We start from the raw sequence: 27,997 nt of genomic DNA, 5'->3' as shown, positions 1-27,997 counted from the left end.
TCTTTCGGAAAAAGACTTTTGCCCAAACAGGAGCAGCATAGTATTTCCGGAAAAGCACTGACAGTCTTACATGAGATCGTCAGTGCTTTTCCGGAAATTCAAGTGGCCAGTGTAGACAGCTGGCAAGATTTTCCGCAAAATCAGAAGATTTTGCGGAAAAACTTGTCAGTCTAGACACAGCCCAGATGTGGCCTCACCAAAGCCGAATAAAGGGGAATAATGACATCTCTGGATCTGCTGGCAATGCTCCTCTTAATGCAACCTAATATGCCATTAGCCTTCTTGGCTACAAGTGCACACTGTTGACTCATATCCAGCTTCTCACCCACTGTAACCCCAGGTCTTTTTCTGCAGAACTACTACTTAGCTGGTTGGTCCCCAGCTTGTAACTATGCTTGGGATTCTTCCGTCCCAAGTGCAGGACTCTACACTTGACTTTGTTGAACCTCATCAGATTTCTTGTGGCCCAATACTCCAATTTGTCTAAGTCACTCTGGACCCTATCTGTGCCCTCAAGTGTATCTACCTCTCCCCCTAGCTTAGTGTCATCTGCAAACTTGCTGAGGGTACAATCCCTCCCCTCATCCAGGTCATTAATAAAGATATTGAACAAAACCGGTCCTAGAACCGAACCTTGGGGCACTCCGCTAGAAACCGACCGCCATCCTGATATTGAGCCATTGATCACTACCCGCTGGGCCCGGCCTTCTAGCCATCTTTCTATCCATCTTACTGTCCATTTATCCAATCCATATTCCCTTAACTTGCTGGCAAGAATATTGTGGGAGACCTTATCAAAAGCCTTGCTAAAGTCAAGGCATATCACATCCACTGACTTTCCCACGTCCACAGAGCCAGTTACCTCATCATAGAAGCTAATCAGATTGGTCAGGCATGACTTACCCTTGGTGAATCCATGCTGACTATTCCTGATCACTTCCCTCTCTTCCAAGGGGGTAAATAAATCACTTTTACAAAAAGAGGCTTCCTGAAAACGCGTCACTTCAGCCAAAAACCTTCTTTTTGATTGTCAGTGGGAATTCAGAGCCAAGCTACTGAAGCATTTTTGAAAACCTCACTGAGCCCTGATCTGCTGTCTGGGCACCCAGCTCTTTGAAAATTGAGGCCCTTTGTCACTTGGTGCGACCCAGGCAGAGTCACAATAAGAGGGGACTGTCCCTATGGTGTTTGGAGCCCTGAGCCCCTGGCTCGGTGCATTAAGCAGCTGCAGGGCCACGCCACCGCACGGCTGGGAGGGGACCTCAGTTCCTAGCCACAGAGGCTGCCCCTTTGCTCTGTGTGTACACAGCACTTAGCCCAGCGGGCTCCAGGTCAGTGAGTGGGCTACCCTGATATTCTGTAATAGACCCAGGAAAGGAGCAGAGTAATAGCCAGGGGCAGGTCCAAGGCAGGGGGACGTGCAGGGTCCATAAACTTACCGCCAGCTGCTCCTGGTACTTCTGATCCTCATCCTTGAAGGACTGCTGCATGAACAGCTGCAGGGCTGCCCTCTCGCACGCCCCATGTGTCTCAGACAGCGCGGCCACCTCCGCCGGGAACGTGACCTGTTCCTCCATCTGGGCATCATAAAGAGCCAGCCCCTCCCTGACCGCAGCCTCGTTCTGCCTGGCGGCAATGGTGGTCACTGCATCCTCCAGGCAGGGCACCTTCCCGCTCACGATGGTCTCCACGTAGCTCTGGGCTAAGAGGCCAAACACTGGGGGAAGAGCAGGGCAGGGGTGTTAGGAGAATTCCCAGAGACTCCCGTGAGGGCCTGGCCCCAGCTCTGCACTGGCCCTGGGCCCTTCCCTGCCTGGCTGAGTAGCCCCCACGGACACATCACTGGGGGGCGGATGCCGGTGGCAGCTCCTGTCCCTCTGACGTCCAAGCCCCAGAAGTGAGCCTGGTCCCTCAGAGTCAGCCCTGTCCCTGCGCCCTGCCCTCAGGAGCTCACAGCCCGTGGGACACCCGACAGACAAGGAGCCGGTGAGGCCGGAGGGAGGGAGGAGATGGGACGGGGCTGAAGCGCGGGGGAAGGGAGCAGAACGCAGTGAGGGGGAGGAGGAGGGAGGCCCTGGGCACACGGGCTGCAGGAATCCGGTCCAGGCCCAGGGGCACCATGGGAGAGACTGATGCCGAGAGGGGCTGCAATATGAGGCCTGGCCTGGGTTGGCCCCGGGGGTGCAGGAGGAGATGAAGGATGAGAGAGAAAGGCGGGGGGGGGGGGGAGGAAGGTGGGTGCTGCAAGGAGCATTAGCGCTATTGCTAAGGGGCTGCTCTCGGGTCCTTCTCACTCTTCTCCCAAGTCCGAACGTGCCCAACGCTTTAACCTCCCAACAGGCCAGACTCCCTCACCCTTTGGTCGGGTTTTGCTCCCCAATCGACTGACTCTAATTTGTGTCCATCCAAGCCACCAAAGGCTCTGTCCTCGGAGGTGCTGAGCGGCCTGGCCCGGAGCCAGCACTTAAGCAAGGTGATTAATATTAACGACGTGAGAGATCCCCCGTTCTGTGCACGGGGATTGCGACAGCATGTTCCTGGACAGCCGCACGCACACGACGGCACTTGCTAAGCGATTGTTTTCCCGTCTCCTGCACCCCCGTAATGGCATGGACAGACTCCCCCAGCCAGTAGAATAGAGGGTGTTTATTGCTTCTCCAGGATACAGCACAGCACAGATGTCATCTGGTTCCAGGGCAGGCCTAGGATGCCTCAGCCCCCCTTGAGGTGGGGGAGCCTGGGCCCCTAAATCCCAGCCCATTGCCTAGGCTGCTTTCTCCATGATCCCAGCCAGAAACCAAACTCACTCACTTCCAGCCCTGCCCACAGCCAGGGCTCCACTCCCCTTCTTCCTATTGTTCCGCTCCCTGGGAGATATCTGGTCAGCCCCCCTTGCATAATGACTCATCCCCTGCCCTGCTGGGCCGTGCTGCAGCCAGCAGCCAGTGGAGGTCACTGACAACCCAAGCCTAGCAACCTGCAAGGTACCCCCCACTACGTCACAACTGTCACCTCCTGTGTTCCACCTCGCTCCCAGCCCCCACCCTTGATCAGCTCCCTATTGTAACGTGGCATGAAACTGAGCTGTGTGGTGCAGGGGCTGTGGGTCTGCGAAGCACCAGGTACAAAGGGCCCTGATCTCAGCTAGCACATGGACTGCCCCTCGCTGTCACTGTATCCAAACCCCGGCTCAGCTCACGGCTCCGCACTGAGAAACTCCCCGAATGGTGAAAATTGTTCTGACCACTGCACCCCACTGCTCTGTCACTGCTCCACATTGCCCATCACCCGCACTGATCTGTCACTGCTCCTCTTGGCCCATCAGATGCACTGCTCTGACCACTGCACACCACTGCTCTGTCACTGCTCCACATTGCCCATTACCAGCACTGCTCTGACCACTGCATATCACTGCTCTGTCACTGCTCCACTGCTCCCAAATTCCCCATCACCCCCACTACTCTGACAACAGGGAGAAGGGCTGGGAGCCCCAGAGAGGAGGTTGTTAACTAACTCTCCTTAAGGGACGGGGCCTGTCTCCTTCCCACAGTTTTGAAGAGCAGCCCGAGTCTGTACATGGCCTTTGGGCACTTTCCCATTTCTCTCTTCAGTCAGGGTCTGTCTACACTACAAAGTTAATTGGAAATAACAGCACTTATTTCAAATTAACTTTAATAGCGTCTACACAGGCAAACCGCTATTTCGAAATAAATTTGAAATAGCAGAGCCCCTATTTCGAATTTGGTAAACATCATTCTACGAGGAGTAACACCGAATTCGAAATAGCTATTTTGAATTAAGTGCTATTTTGAATTGTCATTAGAGGAGGTTTTGAACAAATAGAAAAACTTAATGTTAACAAATCTCCGGGACCGGATGGCATTCATCTAAGGGTTCTAAAAGAACTAAAATGGGAAATTGCTGAGCTATTATCTGTAGTTTGTAACCTTTCCTTTAAATCGGCTTCCGTACCTAATGACTGGAAGGTAGCCAACGTGACACCAATATTTAAAAAGGGCTCTAGAGGCGACCCTGGCAATTACAGACCGGTAAGTCTAACTTCAGTACCGGGCAAATTAGTCAAAACAATAGTAAAGAAGAAAATTGTGAAGCATGTAGAAGAGCATAATTTATTGGACAAAAGTCAACATGGTTTCTGTAAAGGGAAATCCTGTCTTACCAATCTGTTAGAGTTCTTTGAAGGGGTTAACAAACATGCAGACAAGGGGGATCCAGTAGATATAGTATATTTAGATTTTCAGAAAGCCTTTGACAAGGTCCCTCACCAAAGGCTCTTGTGTAAATTACATGGCCATGGGATAAGAGGGAAGGTCCTTTCTTGGATTGAGAACTGGCTAAAAGACAGGAAACAAAGGGTAGGAATAAATGGTACATTTTCAGATTGGAGAGGGGTAACTAGTGGTGTACCCCAAGGGTCAGTCCTGGGACCAATCCTTTTCAACTTATTCATAAATGATCTGGAGAAAGGGGTAAGCAGTGAGATGGTAAAGTTTGCAGATGATACAAAACTGTTTAGGGTAGTCAAGACAGAAGCAGACTGTGAGGGACTCCAAGAAGATCTCACCAAACTGAGTGATTGGGCAACAAAATGGCAAATGAAATTTAATGTGGATAAGTGTAAAGTAATGCACATCGGGAAAAATAACCCCAACTATACGTACAGTCTGATGGGGGCTAATTTGGCTACGACAAATCAGGAAAGGGATCTTGGAGTTATCGTGGACAGTTCTCTGAAAACTTCCACACAGTGTGCAGCGGTGGTCAAAAAGGCAAATAGGATGCTGGGAATTATTAAGAAAGGGATAGAAAATAAGACTCGGAATATCTTACTGCCCCTGTATAAAACTATGGTACGCCCACATCTTGAATACTGTGTACAGATGTGGTCTTCTCACCTCAAAAAAGATATTTTGGCCTTGGAAAGGGTTCAGAGAAGGGCAACTAAAATGATTAGGGGTTTGGAACGGGTCCCATATGAGGAGAGGTTAAAGCGACTGGGACTTTTCAGTTTAGAAAAGAGGAGACTGAGGGGGGATATGATAGAGGTCTATAAAATCATGAGTGGGGTGGAAAGGGCTGATAAAGAAAAGTTATTTATTAGTTCCCTTAATAGAAGAACTAGAGGACACCAAATGAAATTAATGGGTAGCAGGTTTAAAACTAATAAAAGAAAGTTCTTCTTCACACAGCGCGTAGTAAACCTGTGGAACTCCTTGCCAGAGGAGGCTGTGAAGGCTAGGACTATAATAGAGTTTAAAGAGAAGCTGGATAAACTCATGGAGGTTAGGTCCATAAAAGGCTATTAGCCAGGGGATAAAATGGTGTCCTTGGCCTCTGTTTGTCAGAGGCTGGAGAGGGATGGCAGGAGACAAATCGCTTGATCATTGTCTTCGGTCCACCCTCTCTGGGGCTCCTGGTGCTGGCCACTGTCGGTAGACAGGATACTGGGCTAGATGGACCTTTGGTCTGACCCAGTACGGCCGTTCTTATGTTCTTATGCTGTGTAGACACTTAATTCGAAATAGGGGGCCTCCAGCCCTTCCCAGGGAGCCCTGGTGACCACTCTGGGCACAACCAGGAAAACTTCCTCTCCTCTCCCCCAGCCCCGGAGCTATTAAAGGGGTAGACCCTGGCCACAGTGCCTGTGCCACCTCCAAGCCTGTCAGCCCAGAGCCCGCAGTGGCCACCGGGGCCCCTGACCCAGTGGTCCCAAAACATGAGCCAGCAAGCCACTGGCAGCCAGCCCTCCACCGCTCCCTGGGAGCCTGACAGGGGCTAGAGAAGGCAGGAGCCTTCCTGGTCCAGGGTGGAGATCATGGACCTTATACAGGTTTGGGGGGGATGCCACCAACATCCATGATCTCACTAGACAGAGGAATGCAGCCGTCTACGGCAGGATAGCTGCCAGTCTGGCCACCAAAGGCCACATGCGAACCCAGGAGCAGGTTTACATGAAAGTCAGGCTGGTCCAGTGAGATCCCCAACCCTGAGTCCTGATCTTCCCCCCTTCTTCTTCCCCTTGCTTACCCCTTCCAGCTCCCTCCTCCCAGGTTTCCCCTACCCTTCTCCCACCCTCTCTCTTCCCCTCTCCCACCGCCTTTTCCCAGTCTCCCCAAAGGTCTATCCCTCCCTCAGTTTTGTTCAATAAACCTAGTTTCTATTTTTGAACATACGTGTCTTTTATTTGACATCAGGAAGGGGGGCTAGGGAGGGGTAAGTGGAAGGATGTGAATGAGGAATGGGGCATGAGCCCCCGGTGGGGAGGACTGGGGAGGCGCTGAGGGCTCCTCGGGGTAGGCGCTATCCCTCAGGGCCTCCTGGATCCTGACAGCCCCCTGATGAACCCCCGGATGGCAGCCTGCAGCAAGTGCATCCAGGCTGATGGCAACGACCCCACGAGATGCACCGGGGAAGCTCTGGCTCCATGTGCCCGGGTGCTGTGATGTGCTGAGTGCGGGCACTCAGGGCACTCCAAGACAGGACTGCTTTGCTGTCCCTCATCGAGGTAAACAAGCAAGCGGGGAACCCTGAGAACTGTCTGTCTGGGGTGGGAGTTGGGTCTCTTTAAGCACAGAGCTCAGTTAGCTTCAGGCTGCAGCCCCACACACTAGGTCCTAACCTGATACCCTGCTGGCACTGCTTCCAGCCAGCCTTAACTTCTGTTCAGGGTCCACTCAGTGTGGACGTGCTATTTCGAAATAGTTTTTGTGTATAGATGCGTTATTTCAAATTAGCTTAATTCGAATTAACTATTTCCAATTAAGTTAATTCCAAATAGTGCTGTAGTGTAGATATACCCTCAGATAACACAGCTGCGCTGTTACTGCTGGGGGATCTGGCTTCCTGCAGCCCATGGAGCCACATCAATTTACCCCAGGGCTGCATCGCCGGGGGATCGGACCCACTGACTCCACCAGAGCTACACTGAGGTACCAGCTGCAGACTTGGCCCATGGCCAGACCTCCCCTCCCCCGTCTACACGGCAAGCCCTACAGTGGTACACCAAGCTACTGGATCCGGCCCACGGGCTGCCCAGTTCAGCCTGTGGGCTACCCTGCCTGGGCCCCCAGGCACATGGCACCCACCAGATTCAGAGTAGTCCCAGGCTGTTCAAAGCATCTGGCTTCTCTCTGTGCCCCTCTGCTCTAAGCGCTGTGGGGAGGGGCAGGATTGGAGGGCCGCTCCCCCCTCAAAATCCGGCCGATGGAGCTGAGAGGTGGCATTAGGGACTGGAAGGATCATTCTACCCTCGCGTCAGTCCCTGGAGCCTGAGGACCTGCTCTCCCGGCCTTATCCTGGGGAGGGGGCAGCCCGGCTGCACAGACGTTCCCCTGGTTTGCTAGTTCCCGCTCATGACTCACTTTGCCCGGTGACGGGGTGGCCTCCTTTCAGCATCTTCACCCTCGACTCCTGGAGAACGTACTGGCAGAATCTGCGGCTCTGCTCCAGGAACTCAGGCTGCAGGGCGCTGTCAGGGAGCGACTCCAGCTGCTTCATTTCCTTGTCGCTGGCTGGCCGGAGAAACGCAAAGCACTTGCGCGCGGGGAAGTATTCACGGATGCACTGGCGTGGGGTGTTGTAATTGAACACCTCCTTGGTCCGGCCTGCACCGAGAGGGAAAGGGAGCAGCCAGCAATGCAGAGAGAGAGAGAGAAGTGAATTCAAACAGTCTAGAACAGGATGGTTTTATCTCCCAGCAGAGCATCCGTCCACCCATCCTGGCTGCTGGCTTGTTGTCACTCAAAGGCAGATCCCTGCCGATTCTGGCTTTACCCCAAACTCAGCTCCTTCAGTTCCTGCCTGCCTTCCCGTCTAAACACTTGGGGTATGTCTACTCTACCACCTTAGTTCGAACTAGGGTGCTTAATGTAGGCAACCGGAGTTGCAAATGAAGCCCGGGATTTGAATTTCCCGGGCTTCATTTGCATGTTGCCGGGCGCTGCCATTTTTAAATGCCAGCTAGTTCGGACTCCGTGCCCATGGCTACACGCGGCATGGACTAGGTAGTTCGGATTAGGCTTCCTATTCTGAACTACCTGTACTCCGGTTGCCTACATTAACCACCCTAGTTCGAACTAGGGGGCTAGTGTAGACATACCCTTGGAGAGCAAGAATCAGATGATGAGATTGACAAACTAGGATAAGATAATGAGGCAGGTGACATGCCCATAAGGCCCGAGTGCCTAGTGGTCAGCCCAACCCACCACCTGAAGAGTCCCCATAAATATTTTGAAACATAAGAACACAAGAACAGCCATACTGGGTCAGACCAAATGTCCATGCAGCCCAGTATCCTGTCTGCTGACAGCGGCCAGCACCAAGTGTCCCAGCGGGAGTGAATCGAACAGGTAATGATCAAGTGATCTCTCTCCTGCCATCCATCTCCACCCTCTGACAAACAGAGGCTGGAGACACCATTCCTACCCATCCTGGCAAATAGCCGTTTATGGACTTAACCTCCATGAATTGATCTAGTTCTCTTTTAAACCCTGTGATAGTCCAAGCAGGCACAACCTCCTCAGGCAAGGAGTTCCACAGGTTGATTATGCACTGTGTGAAAAGAACTTCCTTTTATTTGTTTTAAACTTGCTGCCCATTGAAGATACACAGGGACTCACGCTGCTGTCTCATACCCCAGGCCCCTTTCTGCTGCTTCCCCAGTTAGTCCACCTGCCACATTTGTGCCTGAGATTTTGCCTTCACAAGTACAGAACTTCCCTCTTGTCTTCCCTGGATTTCATCTTATTCTACAGACCGATTCTCGGGGATACGGCTGGCCCCATAGGGGCACAGGGCCTGGGGGAACTGCCCTGCCAGAGGCTCTGCTCTTCCCAGCTCTGTCCCTTCCTCACTCCAACGTTTCCACCAAGCCCTGCCCCTGCTCCCTTCTGCCCCCTCTCATACCTGCTCCGCCCTGCCCCCCATTGCACCTCCTGCCCAGAGTTACCTCCCCTAACTGACATGAGCCATGGGATTGCCGTGAGCCTGGCATGGGGTGGCAACAGGTGGGGACCCCCCCACACTCCCCATGGTGGCCTGTTGAGCTCTGCCCCATTGGCATCTCCCAGCCCATTGACTCTGCATCACTGGGGCTAGGGCTCGCTTCTCACCACTGCAGTGATGCAGAGCGCGCTGGTCTGGGAGCTGGGCAGCAGAGGGTGTGTAGCCAGACAGGAACCCCCCTTGTAACATCCACTTTTGCTTGCCTGGAGCATGCAGGGCACACAGAGCAGAAGGCCCAGGCTGTGTGACCGTGAATGGCTGTAAACAGAAATATGCCAATTGCTGACCAAGAGACTGCCAAGGAGTGCCCTTAACTCAAACCCATATTGATACGAACACACAGCCGTCCGCGGGAGGAGGAATCTCTCGCCCAGTAAAAAAATGTCTAGTGCTCACAATTTAGTTCTCTCTCTTGCAAGTGTAAATTAACTTGAAACTTGCTTGTAAGAACTGGCGCCACAAAATGGACCAGTACAATTTGGCATCTTAAATAAAAAAAAGAATACGGCCCCCCGGGGGTATAAAGATGGGTCCAGCAGCACATTTACTCTGAGTGTCAATCTACCATCTATCTGCTGGTCGGGTTAGATGTTTGATCTCCTGAGGTTCCATGGGGACGCGCACCTCGTATTCGTCTTTCCTAGGAATTGAAAGACCGGCCCTGGCCTGACACGCTGGAGCCAAAAGGCACAGAAATGGGTAAAAATTGTACCTGGATGTGGTACTTTGTCTTAAGTGTACACATAGACTTAAAGCTCTTTAAAAATTAAGCTGTTACTTAGTACCATTATTTCTATTTTCTATCTTTATTTGCTTTGTAACCATTTTTAAGATTTGTATTTGCTAACAGTTAAGAAAGAGAGCAATAGCCATAGTAACCATATGCTTTTATAAGTTTTTTTTAATAAACCTGTAACAGTTTAAGTTTTAACCTAACTCCTTCAGTTGCTGTAATAAAACCAAGCACAATTTTAAAAAAACTTCAGCCGGTCATAAAGAAACAGGCATAGGAAAAGCTTGGGCGTTTAAATCTGTGTCACTCCCAGGTGACAGGTCCATTGGGGCACTTTTCAGCCTTCCCTAGGCTGCCCGCTGCGAAGAAACCCTGTGTTCTAGCAGCTAAAATCTTAGGTGTAATAAGCTCTTCCTATAAATAAGGGACGTCTGTTGGCCTGCTGGCTACCCTCTGCGATGGAACCCCGGTCCTAGCAGTAAAAACACAAACGTTAAACCTCTTCTCAGAAACACACATGTACACACTGTCCTAACCGTCGGCTAACAGGGTGGCAGCCTGCCGGGTCACTCTGCCTCCTGCTGCTGCTGCGGTGAGTGCAGGGCCCATCCCCAGCTGCTGCCCTGTGCCAGACCCCCGGTAACCTCCAGGCACATGTGTCTCACCCATAGGCCAGCTGAGGTGGCTGAAAGCCGGGGGCTGGAGCGGCTGCCCCGAGCCAGCCAGTGGATGGGCGCGTTAGGCAGGAGGTCAGGCCACAGTGGCGCTAAGTGGCCTTGGCATCTCTGACCCTCTGGTACAAGGAGCAGAGCCCCCCAGCCCATGGTGGCCCCCACTATTGCCCTAGGGACACACTCCAAGGCCAAGGCCCAGTGTGATGATCTCGTCTGACCTGCAGCCCCCGATAACCCCTGGGCAGAGCTGTCGGGCATACACGCCGCCCTGACTGGGAAAGTGTCGGTCACGGAGAATCCACCAACCCTGGGGAACCTGCCCAGCGATTAGTTACCTCTGTGAACACTGACCCCTTTCCTGCCAGGCTGCAATGGTCTCGCCCCCTTCCAGCTTCTGGGTTGGGTCAGACCTTCCTCTGGGGCGGGAAAGCTCATTCTGAAATAGACGGTCCCCGACTCACCCCAGAGCCTCTCTGGCAAGGGAGCTCCATGGCGCCTGGACTCTGTCACTGCACGGCAGGTTTTCTAGCCTTTCGTGACCCTCATGCCTCTTCACTGAGGCCTGCCCCATTTATGAACATCCTTCATGAGCTGGGGCACCAGACGCAGTCTCCCAGCAGTGCCCACACCAGTGCAAACGACAGAGGTAAAACAGCCTCCATACTCCTACTTCAGGCCCCTGTCCCTGTGTGCTAAGGATGGCATCCCCTGTCTATGAGCACATCTACACTCTTGTACATCTCAAAGGAGGACCACGGAAGTGCCTATACAGAAGCAAATGCTTATTGGATAGTTGACTAGTCTTTAACATCCTTAGTAGTCACAGCGTACATGTGAGATAGCGTCCTTTCAGTGTGAATGCTATCTGTCAAAAAAGCAAATAACCTTTTTGATGTGCTTTGACAGTGTGGACACGCTCTTCGGGAAGAAGTTTTTTTGGACTATCTCTTCCAGAAAAGTTTCTCCTGAAAAAGCCTGCAGTCTCGACATAGCTGGGTTTGAGAGCCCACCTCCATCAAGAAGCTTTGTATGCACAGCACATGCACTTTCAGTCACTCCAAAACAAACTTTTAAGAAGTGCACGATCTCTTGCACCATATCTAGCAGGATTCAATTCCCCACCAAGATCTGAGTGGTCAGGTAATGTGTTGAAAGGGACATGGATAAACTACTAGCTCTGGGCTGAGAAGAAAATATTTCAGCCAAAGCCCGAACTCCGAGGCTTTCTGTTGAAAACTCCATGGAGAAGCCAAGCCAAAAGTAAATAGGTAACCCAAAGACTATAAACACTTACCTTCTGGGAAATCTCACAGCCACTGTTGATGTTCTTTGTGTTACTACAGCACCTAGAACCCAGGCATGGACCAGGATTCTGTGGCATTAGGCCCCACACAAACACTGAACAAAAAGCTAATCACTGCTCCGGAGATCTCAGGCTGACGCAAGTAATAGAAATGTAGCTGTGCTAGTCTGGTGTAGCTGAAACAAAAGACAGGACTATGTAGCACTTTAAAGACTAACTAGATGGTTTATTAGGTGATGAGCTTTTGTGGGCTCATCGTGGGCCCACGAAAGCTCATCACCAAAAAAACCATCTTGTTAGTCTTTAAAGTGCTACAAAGTCCTGTCTTTTGTTTCAGGTTGAGACAAGACACTGCAGCCAGAGACAGTCAGACTAGGGAGCCCACGTGAGACACTACCACTCAGCATCACCAGCAGTGGTTTCTGCACCACAGCCACCGAACCACTGTCCAGTTTGTCTATAGGCCCACGGAGAGCTGTACAAGTGGCTGGTGTGGTACCTTTGTGGGAGCATTTCAAGTGGGGGGCAGCCTGGGAGAAAACACCCGGGGTGGGGGGGGCTGATATGACATGAGGTCCAGAGCGGGGACAGCAGTGGCTGAGAGGAGAAAGCGCCGGGGAAAGGGGCGGAGGGGTGTTGAAATGCCACAAGGGCAGCACTGGCTGAGGGGAGTCAGGGTCCAACAGGTTCCTGAGGGGTCAGGGGAGGGGCCGGCTGTGAAGGGCCTTGCAGGTGAGAGAAGCAGCCTCGGGCGGGGCTCAGACAGGGCAGGGAGGGCCCGTGAGGGGCTGGCAAAGGGTCTTTGTGGCAGAGTTGGGAGGGGCCTGAGGGGCCACGTTACTCTCTCGTGGCGACAGAGAAGGCTGCTGCAGTGGCTGTGGTGGGGGGAGAAGGTGGCCGGGAGGGGAGCCTGAGCGGGGGTGGGGGGGATGGGTAGGGAAGCCGGGTGCTGGGGAAGGAAGCTCTGTCCCACTAGGGATCGGGCGCCCTGGGGCGGTTGCGGTGCCCAACGCCTCGCGACACGGCGCAGGAAGAGCCCGGGCGCGTCTCTTGCTGCTGTCGCTGTGAGTGGTACCGCGCCGGGGGCAGCGCTACTGCAGTTGCCGTGGCGACAGCGCTGGCTGTCTGGCACAGGATGGCGCACACACGAGAGCTGGTGTCAGGTGGAAAGGGAGCCGTCGGAAGCGCACAAACGCTGCCCTAGCGACCAGCGTCACACGGATTCTCCCCACGTGTGGCCCAGGGAAAGAGCCGTCTGCGTTCGGGTTCAGGGGCCAGTCAGCGTCCCCTGGGAGCGGCGCAGGGCGTCCGTCACCGCACAGAGCCGCCCTGAACATGAAGCTGCTTCACAGCACGTCCAGCCACAGCTCTGTGCCTGGTCCTGCACACACGGAGCCCGCACAGAGCATGAGCCCCCCGGCTTTCACAGGAGTCTCTGCATCTCATCCCATTGCACAGGCAGTGGCAGGGGCAGGCCAAGGGCCTGTACCAATTGAAATGGGGTCCACGTGCCACCGAAGGGAAAGAGCATCTTCACATACACATCGGCTAAGCCAGTGGGGCAGAGTGTCAGCTACAGTCAGTGGGGGCAGGAGACAAAGGCCCACGGTCCGTTAAAAACACAGAGACCAGGGGACTGGTCCGAGTCTGGGGGAAGGAGGGAAATTGCAGCCAGAGGAGAGAACAGCCGGGACAGAGGGGAAGTCCAGTGATTATCTCAGAGGTCTGTATCCCAGTGCATGAAGTGTGGGGAGTGACCAGGAAGAACTAGACATACCAGTAAATAATCACAAATATGGGAAAGGACAAATATGGCGCCATCTACAAAAAGGGGAATAAGGAAAATCCAGGAATACATAGACCAGCCATCTTAAATTTGGTACCTGGAAACACAGTGCAAGAAATGATCAATCGGTTTGTGAGCAGCTAGAAGATAACAAGGCAATAAGCCACAGTCAGCATGGACTGTTCAGAACAAATCCAGTCTCAGCAATCCAGTAGCGATGTTCGACAGGTAACATCCCTCCTGGGCAGATAGGAAGCAGGAGCTGTCGTCTGTCCTGCCTTTAGTGACCCTTTGTCAGGGCCCCACATGACTCATTAACACACTAGAGACACAGAGCTTAGAGGAACCTACTCTCTGATGGACGCACCTCGGTGTGAAGTGAGTCCCCAGAGCATGTTTGTGCAGCGCCTGCAGACAGCCGCTCGGACACACAGATCCATGTCACTGCACAGGCCAGACGTGGGTCAGCACAGAGCTCAGCCTGGCTCCGCGTGAGCGTCAAACACTCACGACATCACCACGTGGAACCTTCCCCCGTCCACAGCTCAGTGTTAACGGGAACCACTTTCACACAGATGCCAACGTCCACACCTGAGCCATCGCTCCGAGCCCGTTGCTCCGAGCCCCTTACACACCCCAGGGTGGTCCCTGCCCTGGCGTTTGTGAAAGGACCACGAGCCCTGAGCAGTTCCATCCCCTCTGCCCCTCCGCACTGGGACCTGATTCACTTCCCAGCAATCCTGTCCTGACCCTCGGCCGAGCACTTACCCTTCTTCAGTATCAGGGTGCTCTCCAAATACTCGTCCTCCGTCACCTGCCTCCCCTCCAGCTCCAGCTCCAATGTGAAGTCCCGCAGGGTCCAGATGAAGCTCGGGAAGAAGCTGATGTACTCAGTATCAGCCGCAGTCTCCTCCTCTTCCTGCTTTGCCTCGTCACCCTTCACCTTGATGTGCTCCGAGAGCTCAGACACGTAGCTGGCCAGGCAGCTAAGGAATCCAGACAGGTGCCCTGGGATGCTGGTGACAGGGGCTGGGAGTAAAGCAGCCAGACCAGCCCCAGCCAGGCACTGAGTGTCGGCTGCACCCTGTGCCTGGGCCCCACCAGTGCGCCCTGCACGGGGCTCTTGTGAGGAGAAGCCCGCACCCCCCCCATCCTCCCCTGAGGCGCAGACCCTTGTTCCCAGGTGGCCGAGTGGGGTAGCAAGAGAACATGCTCCTCCTGCAGGCTGCCGGCTCCAGCGCCCCGCCCATTGCCCTGGGCAGCCACAGGCAGGCCCACATGGGGCGGTGAGGCTGGCCAGAATGCTTGGTTTGCTGGTGCCTAGAGCCGGCCCTGAGCCCCGGACCTGCTCACGACGGGGTCTCCAAGTCTAGACCCCGACGGACGTGGATTCAGGCCAGGACGTGTCACAGGACAGCGCCAGCCCGTTGCTGCTGGAGGCCAGGAGGAGACAGGTGGTTCCCTGGCCAGGAGCAGGTTGTGGGGCTCCCTGCTGGTCCCCTGCCTGGCTCCCGCCCATGGGACAGGACATCCCCCCGTGACGAGCGTGCACCAGGCTCTCCAGCCCACAATAGGGGCCCCTGCTCTCGGCCCCGCTCCCTGTCACAGCCGGCTGTGCGCTCCCTGCCTCCCTCACTCGCTGGGGCCTGCTGGCTGAAACAGCCTCCGTCAGCCTCCTGCCCCTCCCGGTGCCCAGCCCAGGCTGGGTCTCTGCCCCAACCCTCCCTGGACGAGCTCAGGGCTTGTCGTGGCGGCAGGGCTGGCCCGGGCTCTGCTGTCACTGGAACGTCTCCACACGGCTCCTCCCAGCGGAGCTGCCCCCTCCCTGCCCAGCACCCTCTGCAGCTCTCCCGCTGCTCCCCGGCTTGTCCTCACGGTTCCCCCCACAGCTCCCCCCACAGGGCGGTGAGGAGAGGCCCCCACGGCAGGCTCTGCCCCGCCCAGGGGAGCAGAGGAGAGGTCGGGAGGGAGGGAGGGGCTCAGGGTGCGTCGCCTGGGGCGGTGTTGGGAACAGGAGACACTTTTCCTTTCAATCCCCCCAGTCCTCTTTCTCCCGGGCTCACGTGTCAGTTGGTCCTGGGGCCAAGGCCCAGCCGCTTCTGACGATCTGACACCGGGGCTGCCCCCGCCCCAGTTACTCAGGGTGAGAACCTGCCACAGCCCCAGGGGTACCTGGGGGGGGGTCACTCAGTGACTCCCCACCCCGCTCTGACCAGTCACTTCTCTCCAGAGCGGTGAGGGGGGGGCCGCGGGGAAGGCCGAGCAGACGCCGGGTGGGCATTATGGGGAAGCCCAAACACCCGCTTTTGGGGGATGGCTCTGGGCCTGCACAGACCCCTGGACCCCACCTACTAGGCCCAACACACCCTGGACCACCCCCCCCTCCTCCCAGCAGCAGCAGCTGCAGCCTCCCCCAGCCCCAGGCAGCCCCCCGCCGGGAAGGATACTGCAGCTTGCTCATGGCATCCTGGTCGATGGTGCCCTTGCTGTTGTACACCAGGGTGCTGCTCAGCAGGACGGCCAGCGTGAAGATCCAGGTGTCGTGCTTCAGGTCGCCCTGGGGAAAGGGGCACAGGGGGAGCAGGGGCTGGGTGAGAGCGGCTCCTCGTGTGTGTGTGTCCTGCCAGTGGGACGCAGAGAGAGGCTCCTACCGGCCAGCCGTGCAGCAGGAGGGAATGGGGGACCCTGCAGTGGACCGGGCTGCAGGCTCTATAGGGAGCAGGCTGGCTGCTAGCTTGCCACCCTCAGGTGCAGAAGGGCTCCAGGCGCCCCACACACCCTGGGGTGTGTGCCCTGCCCCCAGGTCTGTGGTTATCAGCCCTGCTAGTGGCCTGAGTAACGTGGGGGCTGCTCTCTCACTATAGTTTGTTCCTGCGCCAGGCGCGGTGCCTGTGAAGGGGGCGCTGCCTCTCCGGGGCGGCAGGAGGGGTGTGTCATTAGCCCGGGTTACGGGCTGGGGGCTCCCGCTGGTCTGTGTTTCATGGCTGCCCAGGGGCACTGAGATGCCCAGCCCGGCCCTGGGTGCTGCTGGCGCCACCTGGCAGGAGGGTCCCAGGGAGAAGCTCCTTTCTCGACTTTGGCCGTTCTCATCCCTCCCCATCCGCCAGCGCTGGGCTGGGTCTGTCGGCAGGGGCCAGGGTTGGGCTTTGCTGGCAGTGCCAGCCTGTCCCATTAACCGCTCACCAGGGCAGGACCCGGGCTGTCCCGAGAGCCACCTGAGGCGGGTCTGCGGGTTCCAGACCCCAGAGCCTGTGTCACGGCCTCTGCTGTCCCGCCCAGAATCATTCAGCTCCTTTGGCTGAGCCCCGGGACCCACCCAAAGGTCCACAGCACCCGAACGCTGCCCCTACCACGGCTGGAGCGCCATGGTGTGTGCACGGTGTGACTCTGAGGGCTGAGGGGAGAGCACAGAGGGCGGGCTGGCTGTGACCCGGCACTGCCCCTTCCACCCGGGGCCCACCCCTTCCAGGAGCCGGTCCCACCCCACTGTGCCCAAGGCCCGTCGGCTCCTCTCCCTGAATCAACCGTGGGACGCTGGCCCAGCACAGTTAGCGCTGGGCCAGGGTTTCCTCCCACAGGGCTGGGAAGGGGCCGTGGACACTGTCGGGGGGGCTTGAGTCGAACGTTACAAGGTCTCCTCTCCCCTGTGTGCTGCCTGCTTTCTCTGGAGCCGCGGTGGTGGAGGGAACATCCCTTCAGGTTCAAAGGGGCCACGTGAGTTTGGCGTTTTCTCCAGACTCCCCCCTCCCAACTAGCGCCCAGCGGGTGGGGGAGGGACAGGCCTGACCCCAGGGGGTCCAGCGAGGGGGCTGCTGTAAAAGCTGGGATCTGACCACAGCCAGAGAGGCAGGCGGCTCCATTTCCCTCGGGTGCTGCTGCTCCCTGGAGCCTTTTCCTTACTGCCCAGATGCTGTTCCCTCGCCGTGCTGGGAATGTGACACCTGAGGCTGCCTGAGCACTGCAGCACGCAGAAGTAACGGCTCAGAAACCGCTCGCTTTGGTCTCAGGCCCAGCCTCCCAGGGCAGGACCCAGGCGGAGAGCCACGACCTGGGCACCTCGCACTGTCACAGAGGCTGCCAAGGGCAGGACTCACAGGCACCACTCCTGGGGCGGCTCTGGATCCATGACCGGCAGCCACACGGTCTCTGAGGTGGGCTGGCTGGGACCCTGCCTGCGGTTCATGCACAGGTGCCTGGCTCTAGCGCATCAGCTCCTCTAGAGCTGGGTTGTACGTCTGACTCACCCCCCTGGCTTTCCAGCCGTTCTGATCCGCAGAGGCAGGGGGACTGGGCATGAGCTGAGCTCAGTCTCACGCAGATCACGTCAGTGTGTGAGACTCCAGCCATGGTGCACGGAGGGTGCAAAGCCCCCAGCACTGTCAGAGCCACCAAACAGGCCTCCCCTCGTACACGAGAGGCCCGTAGCTCGGCCCCCTGGGCCAAACCCACCAGGTCTGGATCATCCCCTGGACCCCGCTCCCCAGGCAGGGCCGCCCCTCCCAAGGCCTCACATCCCCTCAGGGGGGGTTCAGGGCACTCGGAAGAGTCGCTGCAGAACAGGGAGCATGTTTCCATCTCGGCTGTAGGGCAGGATCCTGCCCTGGTGCCCTGGGGCCGCTGCGCCGCGGGGGTCTGGCTTAGTGCGCGGATACACGGGTGTTACCCGCACCAGTGACTTGTGCATGTTCCTGAGCCCCCTGAGGGCCCCGATTCCTGCAGAAGAGCAAAGAGCAGGTGCCCCTGGGACTCGAGGGCAAATGAAACTGCCACAGGGAGGTGAACACTGAGCTTACCTACCAACGCAGGCATCCCCTCACCTTACGGTACCACTGGCAGAGCCAGCTCCCCTTATGGTACCACCTGTTCCCTCCGCACCGCCAGAGCCAGCTCCCCTTATGGTACCACCTGTTCCCTCCACACCGGCAGAGCCAGCTCCCCTTATGGTACCACCTGTTCCCTCCGCGCCACCAGAGCCAGCTCACCTTACGGTACCGCCTGTTCCCTCCGCACCACCAGAGCCAGCTCCCCTTACGGAACCGCCTGTTCCCTCCGCACCGCCAGAGCCAGCTCCCCTTACGGAACCGCCTGTTCCCTCCGCGCCACCAGAGCCAGCTCACCTTACGGTACCGCCTGTTCCCTCCGCACCACCAGAGCCAGCTCACCTTATGTGCATCTCCTAGCCCCTCGGTGTCCAGCAGCACCAGGGCGTGGCCGTCCTGGCGGGGGTGGGGCAGGCACCACATCCAGATGCCCTTGGTGTGCGACTGGACGGTGGAGCCCAGCGAGAACCCTGGGGAGAGAGGACAGGTTCCATGAGACGCAGACACACAGGACGGCTGCCTGAGGGAGGGAGTTTGCTGTGAGCCCCAGAAAGCAGCAGGGAATCACGTGGGGGGGGGGCGGGAGGGGGGCCACTGCCCAGGCCTCTCACCTTTTCTCTGTCCAGCCAAAGCGTTCATGAGGTAGGACTTGCCCGTGCGGTACAGTCCCACAATGGCCACCACCACCACTGGCTGGGCGATGGCCTCCAGGATCTTCACAGCCTGGGGGTTCACCTGCAGGGCCCCCTTGTCGTCGCTCTCAATAAGGCACACGGGCTGCTCCATGCGCCACCCTGGGGCCATCGTTTGTGAGCGGGATCGACCTGCAACCCAGAAAACAGACGAAGTGCATCTGACGAAGTGGGACTTTGCCCACGAAAGCTGATGCTCCAACACTTCAGTTAGTCTATAAGGTGCCACAGGACTCCTCGCCGCTTTTCCAGAAAACAGACTGAGCCAGCCAGGCAGACCTGCTGCAGGGATCCCCAGGGAGAGGGCAGAGGGGGGCAGGTCTGAGGGGACCCCAGCTCCCCAGGGAAGCAGCTCCCTCACTGAGTGTAAGACCAGGCAGGACAAGCCCCAGGGAGCAGAGTGCTTCCCAGACACACAGCGGTTCAGTTGCGCGGCGATGCAGAGAGAAAGCAGCATCGTAACATCAGACACTCACTGGGAAGTGCAGAACAATCCCTTCCCCAGCTCCCTCTCCGCCTCCAAGGGTACGGCTAGACGGATACTGGAGGTCTCCCAAAAAAACTCCACCGTGTCTAGGGACCGCGTTTGCTCTTCCACTTTTTTTTGCGGAGGAGCAATTGCGCTCTTTTGGAAGCCCCTGCATTGTTCCACGAGGAAGAAGGGGGCGTTTGAAAAAGGTTTTTTTCCAAAATGTGGCCCAGTCTTCTGACAAAAGTATCAGAAAAAGATACGTAAAATGCAAAGATAGCAGTGTGCGTTTTGTAGCGATTCCTCACAATCTGTTTGCTTTTGTGACTGCTGCTGCACACGGAGTGGATGTTTTCAGAGACCTGTCCACAATGACTCTAAGATCTCTCTCTTTTGAGGTTTTCAGGAACTTTCGAAAAGGGGCTTTATTTTCAAAACATCTCCATCTAAACAACGCGGGGCGGGGGGGTCAAAAAGCCGCTTGCGGGGAAAGAAAAGCCGCTGCCATTATGTAAATGAAGTGCAGGAAATTCAAATCCCTGCTTCATTTACATTATCGATGTGTCTAATTTACATCCCTATTTTGAAAAAGGGATGTAATCTAGATGTACCCCTGAAAGAATGCCGCAGGTTTGGGAATCTCCCCAATATCCTCAGCCATTAAGACTGAAACAAAGAATTCATTTAGCTTCTCTGCAATGACTTTACCATCTTTGAGTGCTCCGTTAGCATCTGGATCGTCCAAGGGCCCCACTGGTTGTTTAGCCAGCTTCCTGCTTCTGATGTATGTAACAATATTTTGGTATTACTTTTTGAGGTTCTGGCTAACTGTTCTTCAAACTCCTTTCTGGCTTTTCTTAATAGATTAGCCAATGAGCCCATCATGAAAAGGGATTTTCAAGTCTCTCCACATCCTATTCCCTTTCTATCTCGGTCTTCTCTCCTGAGCCTCTGGTCTCTCGCTCCATCTCTCGCTCTCTCCCCTCCTCCTACTGCCGCCCCCATCTCTCTCAGCTCTCCTCCGTCTCCTGCCTCTCTCCGTCTCTCTTTCTCTTCTCCTCCTCCTCCTGCGTGGGGAGCGCGGAGCCCAAACGGCTGTTTGAGCCGCTTGCTCCCACGCAGCAGCCCGGCTGAGCGGCTGCCTATGAGCTCCAGCTGCCTCCCTGCACCATTTCCCTTCAGCCCAGCACTGATCCTGCAGCCTCCCAGCTGTCCTCCACCTCCACCTTCCCCCTTGTTCCCCCACCTTCCTCCTGTGCACAGCCAGGGGGCGGGGCTTGGAGCCGCTGTCACGCCGCACGTCACCGCCCCACTCCCCTTCGCATTCAGCTGTGGCACTCAGCTGACTTCTGCGGCACTCAGCCGGGCCACCACAGGGGAGCAAGAGGCCGTTTGGGCTCCCCCGCAGCATCCCAGCTGAGCGGCACAGAAGTCAGCTGACCACCACAGCGGAGACAACAGCGCCCCCCAGAGGCAACACGTAACGCTACCGCGTTACAGAGTCACAGACATTGGGCTACTATATGTATGACTTTTACACTTAATTTGACAAAGTTTATGCTCCTTTTTATTTTCCTCACTAGGATTTGACTTCTACTTTTTAAAAGATGTCTTTTTATCTCTCTCTGCTTTTTTTACTTGGTTGTTAAGCCACGATGGCACTTTTGGGGGTCTCATACTGGGTTTTTTAAATTTGGGGTATACATTTAAGTTGGGCTTCTATTATGGTGTCTTTGAAAAGTTTCCATGCATCTTGCAGAGATTTTACTTTTGTCACTGCACCTTTTAATTTCTGTTTAACTAATTTCCTCATTTTTGTGTAGTTTTCCTTTCTAAAATTAAATGCTACAGTGTTGAGCTGCTGAGGTGTTTTTCTCACCATAGGGGTGTTAAATTTTATGATATTATGGTCACTATTTCCAAGCAATCTAGTTATATTTACCTCTGGGACCAGATCCTGCACTCCACTGAGGACTAAATCAAGAATAGTCTCTTCCCTTGTGGGTTTCAGAACCAACTGCTCCAAGAAGCAGTCACTTAAGGTATCAAGAAATTTTCTCTCTGCATCCCATCCTGAGGTGATGTTTATCCAATCAGTCTGGGGAGAGTTGAAATCCCCCACTATTACTGAGATTTTTATTTTGGTAGCCTCTTTAATCTCCCTTAGCATTTCACAGTCACTATCACTGTCCTGATCAGATGGTCGGTAATATATCCCTACTGCTATATTCTTATTTTTGGAGCAAGGAATTACTATCTACAGAGATTCTATGGAACATTTTGGCTCATTTAAGATTTGTACTTCATCTTCCAGTCATTCGGTACCGAAGCTGATTTAAAGGACAGGTTACAAACCACAGTTAATAGTTCCACAATTTCCCATTTGAGTTCTTTCAGAACTCTTGGGTGAATGCTGTCCGGTCCTGATGACTTGTAACTCTTACATTGATCAGTTTGTTCCAAAACGTCTTATAATAACACCTCAATCTGGGAATATTCCTCAGATTTCTGACCTAAAAGAATGGCTCAGGTTTGGAAGTCTCCTTAACATTCTCAGCCATGAAGACCGAAGCAAAGAAGTCATTTAGCTTCTGCTCAATGACTTTTTCATCTCCGAGTGCTCCTTTAGCATCTCAGTTGTCCAGTGGCCCTACCTGATGTTTAGCAGGCTTTGTACTTCTCATGTACATACAAAAATTGCTATTACTGTTCGGCCTTCTTAATTATATGTTTACACTATATTTGAGACCGTTAATGCTCCTTCTATTTTCCTCTTCATGATTTCAATTCTATGTTTCAAACAACGCCTTTTTATTTCTCACTGCTTCTTTTACTTGGCTGTTAAGCCATGCTGGCTGGCATTTTTTTAATTTTCGTATTGTAGTTTTAATTTGGAGTACACCTTTAAGTTGACCATCTAGTATCGTGACTTTGAAAACTTTCTATGCACCTTGCAGAAATTCTACGTTTGGCCCTGTACCTTTTACTTTCTGTTTAACTAACCTCCTCATTTTCCCCTTTCTGAAATTAAATTCCACAGTGTTGGGCTGCTGAGGTGCTTCTCTCACCACCAGGACATTCAGAAATCCCCTTTCACCTGCATCACTCATTCTCTCTCTGTTCAGTTTGATTTTGTGAGAAGCAATTCCATTCCTGGCACATCCTATTTCCCTGACACAAACCAACCACTACCTCGCTTTAAGCTATCATATGAGGAAGCTGTATACCTAATTTCATGGTCCTCACTCTTACAAATTAGGGGGAGTTTTTGAATAGCCAGGTAGATGCTCTTAGATATAGAGTAAACTATTTCTTAACAACCAGCTAGTTTCCATCAAACTGCCATCTTTTTAAGTGAAATCGGGAATCAGTAACATTTGTTAGAAATATTGAAAACAAAGCAGATACAATAAGGGAAAGTTTTAAAGGGTACTTTTTTGCTTGCATGTTATACAAGTATATTTAATGGGTGGGATGCTTGGTGTTCAGGCACTCCTGGACTGGGGGAAGGGGCACACCCAGCCAGCCGCTCACACGTGTCGGGTGCTTCTGTCTCTTCTCAGCTGCTTTTGGGACATGCAATCCGCTTCCAAGCACAGCCCTTTTTCCTGGCACAAACTAACATTTCCTGATTTTAGATTATGATATGAGGAAGCCGCATGCTGAATACGGTGTTCCTGATACTTACCATTGAGGAGGAGACAGAGTCACTTTCTCCAATGTACTGTAAAATATTACTTTACGCCTGCTCTATTACATCAGAATACCACCCTTTTCAGATCAGTTCTCAATAGCATTTGTTACGATATTGCAGAAAATAGAATAAGGGAATGTGCTTCATAGTGTATTTTAGCTTGTACGTGTTACATTCTTCTTGGGGTCATTTTCAGTCTTTGAGTCCTTTCCCGCTTCCTCACCACCCAGCTTCCTCTCACATTTACCTGGTACAAATAAAAGAGACTGTATCTTCTTCTGAGCTGTTGACATTCTCACAAACACTAATGATGCCTATTGCCTCAACAAAACGTCTTGGTTCAGGAGAGACTCGCTGTCATATTCTCTAGAGGTGGGGAGGTGATGCATGGAAAGGGCGGAGCCTCCAGCAGATGGATGGTTTGGGATCTAGCTTCCACTCCCCAGACTTCAGCACTGCGAGGAGCAGGCGCCCTGCCTGTGAGCCTGTGCCAATAGCCAGCCCTTTGACTTGTGTCTGCCTCCCTCCGACCTAGGGCCTGGCCAGTGCTGTTTCTCTGGGGGCACCCATATGGGGTACGGAGGCTGAGGCAGGAACCACAACTCAGCTTAGGCTCAGGACAGGAGCAGTGAGTGGGGAGGGGGTGGCAGGCAGAACCCCAATCTCGAAGCCAGCAGCAAAGCCCTGAGCACGGGTCTGGAAGTGGAGCCCTGGTCAGAAGCCTGAAAGCCAGGACCCTGCATCAGGTCTGGCAACGGAGGCTATGGGCAAGGCCAGCAGGCAGGAATCCATAAGCGGGGCTGGGAAGGGATCCCTGGGCAAAATTGGAGATGCAACAGCACCCCCCCCACACACACCCAGAATTTCTGCCCCGACTTCTTCTGACCTTGTGACTCTGTGGCACACAGTAATTACGCTCCTCATCCCACCACAACTGGTAGTTGGTGTGTGACGCGCTGACACTAACGTGTCACCCAACAGCGCCCAGGGACCTCTCACTGGCAGCTGAATGACGTGGCGGTGGCAGTGGAATGGTGAACGCTGCTACTTGAGTCTCTCCTGTGCACGAAGCAACTCGCCCTCTGCTGCCAGCGCCATCCCGAGGCATTTTACCCCCCAGGGTGAGTGATTAGATCGTGAACCCTGCTGGCACCTGCACAGAACGGTTTGGATTCCTGCTCCCTTCCTCCCACAATCCCCACTCCTACCCGCCCGCCCCCGAGTTTCTAGCTGCTCCTGCTATTGTGGCTGTGGGACCAGGATCCCTTGGGTCCTACAACCCTACGGCTGGAGCAGTGGGCACAAGGCGCAGGTGGCAGCGGGTGTTGCAGAGGTGGTGCAGGGGTGGGACTGACGCAACCGTCCTGCATGCTGCGGGCAACATGAATCCCCAGCTTTGAAGGCAGCAGCACAGGAGCAAAGGTGGCTGGGTACGTGGTTTCCTGCCCTGAGCTCTGTGCTGCTGGCAGCTGCCCTGCTTCAGCGCTTGGTGGTCAGAGAAAAGCAGCTGCTGGCTGGGTGCTCTGCTCTGAAGGCAGCACCACGACCAGCAGCACAGAGCTACGGGTGTCACAGAGCTACGGGTGTCACAGAGCTACGGGTGTCACAGAGCTACGGGTGTCATGGGGACGGTTTGGTGACAGGACTCCCAGGATCCCAATTCCACTACAGGCCTCTACCCCAAACATTGCGTTTGTCTGCCCCACTTTCCCACCACCTGCTGGTTTGCACCCTGGGCAGCTGCCCCTCCCCCTGCCCTGGCTACAGCCCTGGTGGATGCAGCTGTGTTGAGAACGGCAGGGAGAGCTCACGTCCCAGCACAGCAAACCGGCTTTTTTAAACTTACATCTCCGGCACGGTAAGTGCAGAGTTTGGGGCCAGGAATGGCCGAGCCTGGAGTTTCTGGAGCTCAGTCCCAGCCAGCTCTGGCTCACACGGCTCTTTGCAGACCTACCACTGGTTGGTTATTTTCCCCTTTCAGAGCATGCCCGTTCCTGTTCCTGTTCCACTTGACAGACGTGTCCCAAGCAGGCCAGACATTCTTCCTGCCGGGGGCAGTTATCCCTTGTGCCAGGGTCAGGTGAGATGGCTGGAGGAGAAGGGTCTTATTGGATTGCAAGGAAGTGTTACAAGGACTCCCCTCCCTTCCCCCCGACATTTGGGGAGGATCCACTGAGCCCAGGAATGCAACTGATTATGGGGGACAACCAAAATGGTCCAAACAAGAGAATGGGAAGGGAACACTGAGCAGAGAACCCTGCCAGGACCCACAGCTAGTCCAAGGTGTCAAGCAAATGCCACCAAGAGGACCTCTGCCCAGATGGAGTGCGACCAGGGGAGCGAAGCGGACAGGGGACTGCAGACAGGGGAGTTGAAGAGGGAGAGCAAAGCGACCCCACCGCCGAAGAGGCTACCCGGTGAGAGTACAAGCTGTGGTGTGAGTGTGTGTCTGTGCCTGACTGTTTGAATTTTACAGTTTGAAGTGTGAATTGAGTCTGATTCCAGGGAGTGCTAGCAGTTTCAGTTTCAGCTTCTGTGGCAGTTGGGACTGAGAGCCTGCCATTGTTCCCTTGATTGCCTCTGATTAGCCTCAGGCTCAGCCTTCCCCTGTGTGACTCAGAAGGGGGCAGGCCTGACCTAGGCAAGCAGGCTTTAAAAAGCCAGAGCAGTGCGACCAGGAGAGCGAAGCGGACAGGGGACTGCAGACAGGGGAGTTGAAGAGGGAGTTGGGCAGAGGGAGTGACTGATGGTGATGAAGACCCGTAGCGCTTGTGCCAGTACTTCTCCTGTCTCCTCCACCTGTGCCTGTATCCAGACAGAGAACCTGAGCATGGATGCCTCTACCCAGGTCCTGGTGTGGTCTTGCTGTATTTGTGGCTTGCAATTCCCACTGAGTGATCTCCAGGCTGGGGGAGACAACCATTGTGAACGGTGCCTGCTGGTGGAATCTCTCAGGCGGCAGGTGGGAGAGCTACAGGAGGAGGTGGCCAGGCTGAGGAGCATTCGAAGCCATGAGGAATTCCTGGACAGTATTCCTGTGGAGTCCACGGAGGTCACTGTCCTAGGATGTGGGACTGTTGACCAGCCACTTATGGAGGAGGCAGTGGTGCAGGGTGAGCACTGGCAGCTGGTTACTTCCGGCAGCAGGCAGTGTTCCACCCCTGCTCCTAACCCTCCCTCTGTGTTGTTACATAACCGTTACACTTTACTTTCAGCAGGAGACAAGGAGTCACCCCCCACAGTGGAGGAGACCAGGCCTTGCACCACCAAGGTTGAGCAGTCTCCTGCCACCACTGCGAGGAGGAAACGTAGAGTAGTGGTGGTTGGAGACTCTCTTCTGAGGGGAACGGAGGCACCCATCTGTCGCCCTGACAGCTCATCTCGAGAGGTATGCTGTCTGCCAGGGGCCCGTATCCGAGATGTTATGGAGGCATTGTCAAGGATTATCCGGCCCTCTGACTACTACCCCATGCTACTCATCCACGTGGGCACAAATGATACTGCCAGGTGTGACACTGAGCGGATCAAGTGTGACTACAGGGCTTTGGGAGTACGGGTGAAGGAGTTTGGAGCGCAGGTGGTATTCTCTTCTATCCTTCCTGTCAAAGGTAGGGGCCCGGGCAGAGAGAGGTGCATCCTGGAGGTGAATGCCTGGCTGCGACGATGGTGTCGCCAGGAGGGATTCGGCTTCCTTGATCACGGGGTGCTCTTCCAGGAAGGACTGCTTGGCGGAGATGGAGTTCACCTTTCCAGGAGCGGGAAGGCCTTGTTTGGACACAGACTGGCTAACCTTGTGAGGAGGGCTTTAAACTAGGTTTGTCGGGGGCAGGTGAGCAAAGCCCACAGGTAAGTGCTGAATGTGCGGGACTGGGAGATAGGTTGGAAATGGGGGGGACTACGGCCTATAATGGCAAGGAGAAAGGAGGGTCAGGGCACAACAGGGAGGCAAGATCAAATCAGTATCTTAGATGCCTATATACAAATGCGAGAAGTATGGGTAATAAGCAGGAAGAACTGGAATTGCTAACCAATAAATACAACTATGATATCATTGGTATTACAGAAACCTGGTGGGATGGGACGCATGATTGGAATATTGGTATGGAAGGGTACGGCTTGCTCAGGAAGGACAGACAGGGAAAAAAGGGAGGAGGGGTTGCCTTGTATATTAAAAATGTACACACTTGGACTGAAGTGGAGATGAATGTAGGAGATAGCTGTGTAGAGAGTCTCTGGGTTAAGCTAAAAGGGGTAAAAAACGAGGGTGATATCATGCTAGGAGTCTACTACAGGCCACCTAGCCAGATGGAAGAGGTGGATGAGGCCTTTTTTAAACAATTAACAAAACTATCCAAAGCCCAAGATTTGGTGGTGATGGGAGACTTCAACTATCCAGACATATGTTGGGAAACTAACACAGCGAGGCACAGGCTATCCAATAAGTTTCTGGACTGCATTGGAGACAACTTTCTGTTTCAGAAGGTTGAAAAAGCTACCAGAGGAGAAGCTGTTCTGGATTTGGTTTTAACAAATAGGGAGGAACTAGTTGAGAACTTGAAAGTGGAAGACAGTATAGGGGACAGTGATCACGAAATAATAGAGTTCATGATCTTAAGGAAAGGTAGAAGGGAGACCAGCACAATTGAGGTAATGGATTTCAGGAAGGCAGATTTTGATAAGCTCAGAGAACTTGTAGGTAAGGTCCCATGGGAAGCAAGACTGAAGGGAAAAACAACTGAGGAGAGTTGGAAGTATTTCAAAGGGACGTTGTTAAGGGCCCAAAAGCAAACAATTCCGCTGTG

The 27,997-nt window shown here is 54.4% G+C and overlaps 1 protein-coding gene across 2 annotated transcripts in view; it reads right to left on the bottom strand.

Moving 5' to 3' along the window:
* LOC149521880 (guanylate-binding protein 3-like) overlaps window positions 1–27,997 on the bottom strand; it is an 86,649-nt gene that overhangs the window by 22,181 nt on the left and 36,471 nt on the right. For both annotated transcript variants that reach the window (XM_089772589.1, XM_089772588.1), the window contains exons 2-7: window positions 18,952–19,164; window positions 18,683–18,810; window positions 15,968–16,077; window positions 14,289–14,494; window positions 7,383–7,625; window positions 1,440–1,717 (exon numbers count right to left, since the gene is read on the bottom strand). In XM_089772589.1, coding sequence (XP_089628715.1) covers window positions 1,440–1,717; window positions 7,383–7,625; window positions 14,289–14,494; window positions 15,968–16,077; window positions 18,683–18,810; window positions 18,952–19,144 — 1,158 coding nt within the window. In that variant the 5' untranslated portion in view covers window positions 19,145–19,164. The remainder of the gene's footprint in view (window positions 1–1,439; window positions 1,718–7,382; window positions 7,626–14,288; window positions 14,495–15,967; window positions 16,078–18,682; window positions 18,811–18,951; window positions 19,165–27,997) is intronic.

This window comes from Pelodiscus sinensis, chromosome 22 (assembly GCF_052426305.1).
Source record: "Pelodiscus sinensis isolate ZL-2025 chromosome 22, ASM5242630v1, whole genome shotgun sequence".
In the NCBI taxonomy this organism is placed as follows: Eukaryota; Metazoa; Chordata; order Testudines; family Trionychidae; genus Pelodiscus; species Pelodiscus sinensis.
This window is presented reverse-complemented; position numbering and strand designations above follow the sequence as displayed.